This window comes from Frankliniella occidentalis, unplaced genomic scaffold (assembly GCF_000697945.3).
Source record: "Frankliniella occidentalis isolate FOCC.00 unplaced genomic scaffold, Focc_3.1 Scaffold12, whole genome shotgun sequence".
Taxonomy (NCBI): Eukaryota; Metazoa; Arthropoda; class Insecta; order Thysanoptera; family Thripidae; genus Frankliniella; species Frankliniella occidentalis.
The window spans coordinates 440,873-451,424 of NW_026267142.1; the positions used below are offsets into that span (position 1 = coordinate 440,873).

The 10,552-nt window shown below is 59.5% G+C and overlaps 3 protein-coding genes across 3 annotated transcripts in view; 2 read left to right on the forward strand and 1 right to left on the reverse strand.

Annotated features, from left to right (window-relative positions):
- Nucleotides 1–775, forward strand: part of LOC113213860 (eukaryotic translation initiation factor 4E) — a 12,981-nt gene extending 12,206 nt beyond the window's left edge. The window contains exon 6 of the mRNA XM_052263501.1: nucleotides 23–775. The gene's annotated coding sequence lies outside the window, so the exon portion shown is untranslated. The remainder of the gene's footprint in view (nucleotides 1–22) is intronic.
- LOC113213861 (uncharacterized) lies at nucleotides 728–2,126 on the reverse strand. Its single transcript, XM_026433068.2, has 4 exons — nucleotides 1,725–2,126; nucleotides 1,583–1,645; nucleotides 1,075–1,205; nucleotides 728–993 (listed from the first exon to the last, which is right to left on the reverse strand). The coding sequence occupies exons 1-4, from the start codon at nucleotides 1,993–1,995 to the stop codon at nucleotides 838–840; spliced, it is 621 nt and encodes a 206-aa protein (XP_026288853.1). The 5' UTR covers nucleotides 1,996–2,126; the 3' UTR covers nucleotides 728–837.
- A 99-nt stretch (nucleotides 2,127–2,225) lies between these two features.
- The window catches only part of LOC113213853 (ras-like GTP-binding protein RhoL), a 29,450-nt gene continuing 21,123 nt past the window's right edge, over nucleotides 2,226–10,552 (forward strand). Inside the window, exon 1 of the mRNA XM_026433059.2 lies at nucleotides 2,226–2,601. The gene's annotated coding sequence lies outside the window, so the exon portion shown is untranslated. The remainder of the gene's footprint in view (nucleotides 2,602–10,552) is intronic.

Below are 10,552 nucleotides of genomic sequence, written 5' to 3' on the forward strand. Positions count from 1 at the left end.
TATCCTTTTTCAATTATTTGAGGTTTACTTTTAGTGAATGTATCTTAAAGTTACGTTAGCATACATTACTATATCCATTCAAGACTGGCATTCTCCTACAGGTTATTGTATGATGCCTCATAACTTGTCTCTCTCCATTTAAATTTGCATTTTTTCTGTAACACATCAGGATTTCTGCATATTTTCATATATTTTTCAGAAATCAATGTTAGATAATACCAAATCAGGTAGTTACTGTACTTTTCTACAAATTATTATAAATAATTTCTGCTTATATTCTGTGATGACATATTGGTTCTCAGTTTTAAGATGTATTACGTGACCGGTCCTTGTTTCTTGGTGTCTGTGTGTATACTTTGTATGTGGTTTTTAAATTGGCCTCTAGCCAAATGGCTTTGATGGAGCTGTTATAAGTTAATCTTCCAAGTGCCTTATGAGTGACTAATGTGTTTGTTGCTTTCCGGTGTTGTTAGAAATTCTTTTATTGTGAAACAAATTTAGGTGAGGTAGAGGCGTGTGGCATGTAACATAACATGATTGTGGTCTACTTACAGAAGTAATAATGCCACAACAATTAAATTCATGTTAACCCTGTATTATTTTCTTTTGAGATAATACCAAGTATGCAGATATTTGGCTGTAATAATTTTAATTGCCAAAAATTGCTGATGCAAAATCACCTGTATATATGTTATATTTCTATGATCAGTGTAAAGGAAAAAACTGGTTGAAGTACATAAACATTTACCGTTGATTAAAGTTACATACTATAAAATTGTTGATAATTGAACGCTTTGTTTCCTTGCCTCCTTATACTTTAAAATCTGGTTGTTGTGATTATCTTGGGTTGAGTTGGTTGAAGCCGGTTAATCTTGTAAATTCCGGTATTAAGTAGCCACGATTTATCAATTCAAATGTTTTCATGATATCCTCAAGTGGATTACCATTTGATTTTGACATCCAAGCTTGGTTCTCCTCATAAATTTGCAAAACCTACAAAGTAAAATTAAGTAATTTTAACTGCAATTTGGATCATACAAACGATACTCATCTCAGACACTTGGACATCAGTACCTCTCTAACACATTGAGGGTAGTCTGTATCATATTTCTTCTCAATTTCATCAATATGTTTCTGTGTAAGTCCCAAATTTCTGCCAAAATTTCTCCAGGAATGGGTGATGCGTGATGACAAATAAACAATAACTGCAAATAGAGAGGAAAAAACATACATACATAAATATTTCTCAAAAAATGTCTGAAAACTACTTTGACAACTGTGAAAATGTGGTGTTTCTTACTACATACAGGTCTAAAGGCCTGTCTTCTATCAGCTGTAAGCCACGTCTCAAAGTGTTGTAAAAAAATTTGGGATTTTTGGTTTGGGTAGAACAGACTGTTTCTTAACTGACTTTTGGTCCCTGACGATTTTCAATATTTAAAGACTAGCTTTAAGTCGTAATCTAAGCTTGGCATTGGCAAATCTTGCTAAAACTGCTCTTACAGCTTTGCTTACCACTTAGAGCTTATTACGGCTTGTGGATGATTGTAGAAGGGCCCTTTAAAACGTACCAAAAACTTACCATCATCTGTCAGGCAGATATGTTGGCGAGCTCTGAGGTGATTTTGTGGACGAACAGAAAAACCTAAACAGTACATGAAAATAGTATTTTAAAAAATACAAATCTACTGCAGAAGTCAAAATTATTTTCATTTTAGATCTACCATTGTCTTCATGAAATAAAATCTGTTCATATTTCTGAAACTTTGGGTTAAGTTTTGTCCAAGTCTTCATGTCACTATCATCAATAAAATTTCTCTTAACAAGCACAGCAATTAGTTCGTCAAATGTGTTTATACTTTCAAGACGCCTGTTGGAATCAATTTCTGTTCTGAAATCAGTCTTTAATGAATCTAAATGTTTCTCCATGACTGGGGCCACACTCAGAACTCGACGTTGAAACTCTTTACTGTTAGATCTTTCCATCTGGACCATTTGCACCGCCCCAATCGCGCGAGGGAAATCCCAGACAGAAGTCAAAGCCGACAAATCGCACAGTTTTCTTCTCCAGGCACCCTGCTGACACTGCAGACGCTCCGATACTGCTAGATACTGCGAACGAATGAGAACAACGCATTATTGGCAGATCTGTGGCTGTATATAAGACTGTCTTCCCCCACCCCACCCCACCCTCGCCTCGTCGGTCGCGCGTCGCGTCGCGTCTCGCTCGCGGCGCGCGCGCCAGTCCGCTGCTGATATTCTTGGTGTACGGACGCAGTCCCGTGTCGTGACAGTCGTGACGTCGTGACGCGCCCTCAGTGTTGTGACGTGACGGGCGGGTGCAGCCGGTGCAGCCTGTCATTCCCCGACCTGCCCACCGCTCGGACTGGAAGATTTGCCTGTTGCGTCCGGGCCGACTGTCATGTGATTGGGGAGAGCAACCGCCGGTGACGCATTCCCCAGTAGCTCACTGGCTATGTCGACTAGGGGACGTCGCTAAGTTCATCTGGATTGTTCAGTGCTGGGGCCGATCTCAACTCCGAAGGCTGCGTGCGCTGCGTGGGCACTCCCCCTCAACCTGGAGCTCGTACAGACCCTCAGGTGGGTGTCCATATCAGTATAGCAAGGGCCAGTGACTAAGCTGCCCGCCGCCGAGTCGCGCGTTGTGAGGATTCGCTGGCGAGGACGCGGCGGGTCCTGCCAGGGTCCTGCGGCTCGAGTGGGCGTGGGCGGTGCGCCTAATACAATTCGGCCGAGGCGGACATTCCGGTCCGAAAGGGGCTGGGGCAGCACGGCGTGAATCACTGCTACACACGTGTGTGCATGTGCGTGTGTGAGAGTGACTGAGAGGGAGAAAGACAGAGAAGGCGTGAGTGAGGACAACCTCAGGGCCTGCAGTGGCGCACACCAGCGGGGCGCACACGCATGATTCAAGATGCAGGCAGGGCGCGGCACATCCGGGCGCGGCGGGGTGTGGTGGGGTGGGGCGGCAGGCGCGGGTCTCCAGCCCCCGCCAGGCTCATGTAAGCTCCCAAAGAGCGGTCCTGAATGAATGGGCGTGCTGGTACTGACTACGTACTTGTGCGCCCGGCCCGCCAGAGTCGACTATCAGCTGATTTTTGTGGAATCGGCCGGCTGTGCGCGTGTCAGCTTCCCTTGTCGCGTCGAGCGGGTGGCCCGTCTCCGCCGTGCCTGGTGGTGCTCAGGCCCTGCCGCGGGCGCGGGGGCGCCTGACCCACTCGAGTTGTCGCCCACGCCGCGCCCGGCCCGGCCCGGCCCGCCGCGCCCCGCGGGAGGATGCAGGCGATGCGTGAGACGGCTGCGTTATCAGTCGCGGCCGCCTGCTGGAGCCACACCGCGTTGCGCCCGCTGCGCCCTGGGGCGTGGCTTGGCGTGGCTCGGCGCGACACAGCGTTGCCAGCTGAACTTCTTGTCAGCTCGCTCGCTGCTGCTGTAATCTCCCAGCGCGATACATACGCGCCCGCCCGCCCTGGTGTCGGTACGTACTACGTACTGTGTTTCAACAAGTAAGCACCCAAGCACCGCCGCCGTCCCAGCCACCTGCCAGGTGGGGGAAGTCAGCTGTCTCATCCGAACGGAACCTGGCCCCCCCGGCCCGCGTAAGTCCGTGAGTCACACGTTTCGTACGACATGTCGGGCCGCGCCACGCTGATATCGCGCGTGATTGTTCTGAATGCGGTTTATGAAGTTCATGTGTCGGCGGGCCCGGGGCCTGCCTGGGCTCGGGCCTGGCGGTGCGCGTCTGTGGTGTTTAGCCATGGCTTCACGGCCAACCAGGCCGTGCTGGGGCTGTGCCGGGGCCGGCTTGATCCCCCAAACTGCGACCAGGCCACGTCTGCGCGCGCGGCCGCAGCGGGACGGGGGCAGGGGAGGAGCATACGGGGCGCAGGTGGCGCAGGTGACAGGGCGGACCAAGGAGAGACGTCCTGCAGAGTCCTTGGTTCGCTCTCGGGCCGTGCCCTGCGTGGGCGGGACCTGTTGTTGCTCGGGCCGGACGGGTCCATGGACGGGTCAGGTCAGGACCACGCACAGCAGTTCTGGGGATCCAACGGGGCGGGGCGGGGGCCGGGCACGGAGTGTAGAGTTGCACAAAACAAAAAGGAATTCTGTAAAGAAGCTTTTTTTTTCTGCGGTGCTGCTGAAATGGTGTGCAGAACAGAGCGGGCTCTCTTTGCGGGCGGGACCATCCAACATGTGTTACAAACTCTCGTATGATTGACTACTCCTGGCGTGGTCTGGCGTGGCGCGCTCTCCCATGAATGGAGCCGCCTGTGCCTGTCCGCCCCGCCGCCCCTGGTCCGCCCCGCCGCCCCGCCCAGCACAAGGGAGCATCGCGATCCTCGTGTTACGGAAACATTTTCCGATTTGATTTTATCTTCACATGTACAGCAGTAGCCGGTCCCTGGCCGCCATTCCGTCCGCGTCGCGGTGGTCGCGGGCTGTGCCTTTCTGGTGCCGCGGGCGCGCCGTTCAGTTTCACACAAGTGCACCCAACGGCGCACGAACCAACTGGCCAAACACAAGGCGATAATGAGGTCCAGGACCTGGCCGAAAGGGGCGGGGGGTCCCTGACGTTGACATGATGTTGTGGGGGCCGCGCCGGGGCCCACAACACCGCAGGGCCGCCGGGCTGTCGAGTGCCCCGCCCCGCCCGGTGAGAATCCTCCTCTAGCCGGCTCCGCCGTCGTTGAATCACATGGAAAACTGAAAACGGCCAACAATGAACTTTCACATTTCATCAAGAAGTAGTATAACATTCAGAAAGAGGAGCCGCTGCCGCAGTTCCCCCGGCGAGCCACGCGAGGTGGAGCGGGAGCGGAGCAGAGCGTCACGTCACGAGTCTGTCGTGTGTATGTGTGTGTGTGTGTGTGCGCGCGTGCGTGCGTGAGTGCGTGCGTGTCGCCGCTCAACACGTGTGCTCCCGGGGCCACGTCTCCTCGGGACGTCACGCGGAGAAAACTTTGGCATCGGCATCCAATTTGGGCAGGAGCTTGCGGAGATCGCAGCACACATGCACTCTCTGGAGGCGTGTGTCGGCCGTGCTGGCCGGCCGGCGCCGTGCGCCCGTGGGCCCCGTGGGCGTCGCCGTGGCGCATAGCGGTGCCAAGGGCGCGTCAGCGGAACGTCGGGAGCACGTCAGGCGACTGCTGGGCCCGGCGTGACGGGCGTGACGACTGCAATGCAGATCCAGCCGCCCGTTCCCACACGGGTGTTCGGTCCGCCGCGCCAGATGTGGAAAGCAGTGGGTCCCCAGCACCCCGCTTCACCCCCTGCAGTCCACCGCGAACCCAATCAACGGCCCGGATCCTACAGTCCCCTGCCGGCCTGACCTCAACCACATCAACCTTGCGCCTTGCGCAGCCCAGCGCCCAGCAGGCGTCTCTCGAGTCTAGAAGTGGGGCTGTACTGGTCCCTCGCGCAGGACGGGGAGCCCCACCCGGGGCGGGGATGTAGACGCACGCTCTTCCGCTCCATGCTCCAGCATCTGCTGCTGGCCCGGGGGCCGCTGGCTGCACCTGGTCCCCTCCCCCCTCCCCACCCCTCCTTCCGCCACCCCCAGGCCGCCCCTATCCCTGCACCCGACGCCTGTGCCTTGTGCCCTGGGGGAGGTCGGGGCCGGGGGCCGGGGCCCTCTGTACCCTCAGCTGCGACGGCGCGTCCTCGGCCCACGCCGCCGTGGTGCACAGACGTGGCGCACCATGGCGCACCGGGACCCTCCAGGCCACCGTGAACTTTGCCAACGATCCTCGCCGCCCTGCGGGCGACGGATGGCGCCGTGGCACCGTGGCGGGGCGGGGTGGACGGGGCCGTCGTTGTCCCATCATCGCATGGGAATGGGAGACTGAAGTGGGATAGGCGAGTTGCGGCATAGGTCGCCGCGGCGGGCCTGACGGGCCTGACTGTGAGGTGGGACAGCTAAAGGTGCGCCCACCGAGTTGAAGGTGAGGGCCGCCCGTGCGCCCGCCGCCATCTGACCGACCCAGAACAGCGTTGACGCTCCTACAGTGCAATAAAACACGAATCACAGCAGGGCTGCTTGCAGGGCACTGTACATATATATACTCGCTCGATAGAGAGAGACAATAACTTATATTTTCACTTTCGTTATTCTGTCTAAGTACGTATGTACTCATTCCCCCGTCCTTTTTTCATTCACTCGAATGAGTACGCCGTGGTGAGTGTGTTTTATACGTCTCGTAAAACTCACGGATCCTTTTTTTTAATTTTGGCCTTTTCGGCGAGCGAGCCCGTTCCTCCCCACCCTGCCCTCACCTGTGTATGCAATGCAAGGCGAGCAGTATGTTTGTCTGTGGGAGGCGGGGCGGGCGGGGCGGGGCTGGCGAGTGCGCTGACCCGCCCGATACTCGGCGTGTCAGCGTGTGAGAGGAGCGCGAGTGACACGGCGAATGAGGTCGGCCCACTTTTTTGCGAGGTGCGCTGCATTTTGCACGGCTCAGTTAGAACTCGTCGCGGGCGGCGCTCGGCCTTCCCCCGGGGCTGCTCGGGTGCTCGGGCACCCGCGCCTCGCGCCGGCCGGACTCTCCTCGCGCCCACGCCCAGCGCGCAGCACAGCCGCCGGCCGGCGGACACCCCTCGGCGCCGTGGCACCGGCACCCTCTACAGGCAGTGCCAGGGCCATACCAGCACCAGCTGCGAATTTCGGATATTATTAGTGTTGACCTGATGGGGACCCGGAAGCGCGCCCGCTCTCCCGCCGCAGCTGCTCACACTTGCCGGGAGGAAGTGGTAAAGAACAAAGTGGGCTAAGCCGGCCGGCCGCAAGCGAGCAGTTGTTGGAGCGCTGGCGCGGCGCCCGTGCTGCGCTGGTGCTGCGCTGGTGTGCGCCGGTGCGGGGGAGCAGGCGCGTCCCGTGTTTGATTTGGGAGCGACGGGAGAGGCCTGCGCTCCGTGCCCCATTGTGCGGCGGGACAGGTATGCTCGGGAGAGCTCGGGAGAGCTCCGGGGCGTCAGGTTACCAGCGGCAGCGGGGCCCGCTTCCGTGTCACCCAGTTCTGCCTGCAGCCACCGGCCACCGCGGGGCGGGAGTGAAGCACTAGCACACCCTGCGGGCTTGCCCTGCGGGGAGAGCTCCGGCACGCGACGCACACGCGCCGAGCGGGCCGCGGAGAGCGGGGCAGCGCGTCCGCCAATCTGAGAGGAGCGTTTCGCCAAGTGCCCCCTTCCTGTGGCAGCAGCTCGAGCCCGTCCGGAGAAAGACAGACGGACGTTCAAGTCGGTAATAGGGGTGGGGGGAGTGTAGTATACTACGTGTTCTGAGCCTGTCATCTTGCACTGTATACTGTCATTCCGCACAGTACGTATAGTGCATAGTGTGCAGCACGACGGAGTGCAAGCGGCGGAGAATACGTTTTTCTTACTCCTCCGCAGATACAATTAGTAACTCGACCTGCCGGACCGGAGGGGGGAGAGGGGCGGGCGTGGGTAATGAAGCTTAACGAGCTCATCGCAGTGACGGGCATTAAGTGAGGGGACATGCCCCCCCCCCCCTCTTCTCGTTTCTTGGTGGAAAGAGGCGGGCGGGTAGGGACAAGAGCGTTTGCCGTTTGCGTCGTGTCGTGAAAGTTGTATTTTGCGATAGATTGGGACACCGATTGTTTCTTAACACAAACTTCTCAAATTTCAGTCGTCTCGTGCTTATGCAGTGCAGTGTTTCGCTGCTAAAAAAGAGGGTACGAGCTGTAAAGTTGCGGAAAGTCTTTTGCTCGATGCCGGCTTTTGCGCGGAACGGAACCGAAAAAGGAGGCCGGGTAGTTTCTAGACTTCTTGCGCTGTAAAATTGTTGCGGCGGCGTGCTGGCGCTGACGGGCTGGCGCCGGTCAACGCCACCCCATCCGGTTCAATGAAATGGTGCGGACTGCCGCTCGCCTCTCTCCGCTCCAGCAGCCACTCCAGCAGCCGCTCCAGCAGCCGCTCCAGCAGCCGCTCCAGCAGCCGCTCCAGCAGCAGCTCCAACAGCCGCTCCAGCAGCAGCCACTCCAGCAGCCGCTGCAGCAGCAGCTCCAACAGCCGCTCCAGCAGCCGCTCCAGCAGCAGCTCCAGCAGCCGCTCCAGCAGCCGCTCCAGCAGCAGCAGCTCCAGCAGCATAGCAGCTCCAGCAGCATAGCAGCTCCAGCAGCAGCAGCAGCTCCAGCAGCCGCTCCAGCAGCCACTCCAGCAGCCGCTCCAGCAGCAGCTCCAACAGCCGCTCCAGCAGCCACTCCAGCAGTCCCCACCTCCAGCCCAGCCCGCTGCACTTGCCGGCATGGACGTGAAAGTGGTGCAAAACGGCCGTTCAGGATGGTTTGGACCTCCCCCTCCCCTTCCCCGTCCCCAGTCCAAATACCGCGACCGCCTTCGCCTCAGCTGCGTCGCGTGCGCGAGCAGCGGCCCCGCCGATCCTCCGGGACGGCGCGGGGTCGGCCAGCGGGTAGACCTTTAGGCAGCTGCGGGGCCGGGGCCCGGGCTGGTGATGGCCACGCCGAGAGCGCGGAGGCGGCCGCGTGATGTCCCTGCCGCTCTGCTCGACGCGCTGCACTGCGCGGAACGAGTTCCCAGGCCCCGCATTGTTCTGCACAAAGCGGGATGCAGCGTTGTTTATCACACGGATGATCCTCTTGCCTTGGACCCCCCCCCGCTGTGCTCCTCAGTGTTTTTTGCTCCCGAGAGGAGGGCGGCGCGCGGCGCGTGGGCAAAGTCACAAAGTAAAGTACTTTGTGGGCAGAGTGAGCCGGCCCCTGTCGTTACCCTGCCCGCGGCCGGGAGACTCGGTCGCAGCCGCGGTGTATAACCTGGACTGCGAGCCCGACGAGTACCTAGTGAGTACCTCGAGTGAGTCCGCCCGCGCGCTGTGGAGGCCGTCAGCTGATGTGAGGAGGTCACCGCGGCCGCGGGTCCGCGCGAGGCGCAGTCGGTGCAGCGAGGCGCAGCGAGTGCACCGACACGAGTTCATAGCTTTAGCGCTCGGCGAGTGCCTCGGCGAGAGCGGGGAGCGCTGCAATCATTTCCGAGCGAATCTAACTCGGTTATTTCCTCTGGCTCTGGCGCCCGGCGCCACGCTGACGACGGCAGCTCGCGGCTCACGGTCACCGGGCCGCCGCCGCCGCCGCCGCCTGCCATGCGAGAGGGAAAGCCCGCGTGTGGAGCAGTGCCACGGCAGCGCCACGGCAGACACCTGTTTGACGCGAGAAGAAAAGAAATGCCTCTCCTTTGTCGTGTCCGCGAGCGAGCGGCGGACGCGTGCGGGGGATGAGAAGCAGCCCGCGCGTGGCGATGCAGGGCAGGCCGGCGTGCAGGGATGGGCGTCGCCCGGGCCGGGCGGCTGTCCGGTCGTGTCCGGTCGTCCGGTCGTGTCCGGTCGTGTTCGGGGGGTCGTCGGGGGGCCGTTCGTTACACAATGGCTAGGCTCGGCCCGCAGAGCGCGCAGCGGCGGCGCAGCCACAAGCGCGGCGCGCGGCGGCCTTGGGCAGCCAGCTGATGGGGCGCGGCTACACTTCGCACTGCCTGCGCCTACAGGCTGCCGACCGGAGACACGAGGGGGCTCCCCGGGGCTCCCTCACGGCGTAGGACCAGCGTGCGCTGAACCCCCGCGGTCTGTCCTCCCTCGCCCAGGTCTACCCTGCGGGGTGAGAGGGTGACTCACTCTGCTTCGCCGGTCCCTTTGATGCTCCCCGCGCATGCATGCCCTCTGCCCCCGCCGGCCCCCGCCTCCTCGCACGACTTCACAGATAAACTGCACTGCAACAGGCGTTTTGCGCGATGGGCGACCCTCGTGACGAGTGATAGCGCGCGGCTCGGCGGCTTGTGGTGCAACAACACAAGTAGTAGTTGCGGGTACACACGAGGTAGCCGCCTCTGAAGCAACTCTGGAGGCCCACCGCGGAGACCTTCCCGAGGGATGACGCTCACACTGCCACCAGCGGCCCCGCGCTCGCATACCACGACTCGGTCTGATAATGACCAGTTTTCGGCGGATGAGGCGCACGCCGTTGAACGTGTGACGGGGCATAGCGGGACCCGTGGGCGGGGGCGAGCGGGAGGGCCGTTCCTGGAAGTTACCCGGCCGGCCGTCTTGGCGTCGTCGTCACCACCACGGTCCGGGGGGGCACCATCATGGTACTACCATGTCGTGCCGTCAGGTGAGGTGGCCGCTGGCGATGCCTGCTCGTCTCGCCAGTCCGCCGCTAGAGAAAGAAAAACCGAGAGCGGCGGCCGCTCTTCTAATCGTGTGGCAAACAGGTTCCGTCGGCGTGCGCACGCCCAGGACACTCGCGTTTGCGCGGACCCGCCCCGCCCCGCCCCGGCCCGCTGCTCGGCCCAGCTTGTGAGGTGTGAGGTGAGGCGGGTCGAGCCGGGGGGACGAGGTGATTATTGGTTGATATCGGCGTCCATCGGCGCGATCGTACGACGGGCTAAGGAGGCCGGGCTTGGTGAGGAGGTACGTGGTCATCGTGGAGGTGATTGCCGGGGCGATAAAGAGGCGGGCAGCCGGACGCGAGAGGGTGCGGCCCGGCACCGGACCTGGTGGCCCACT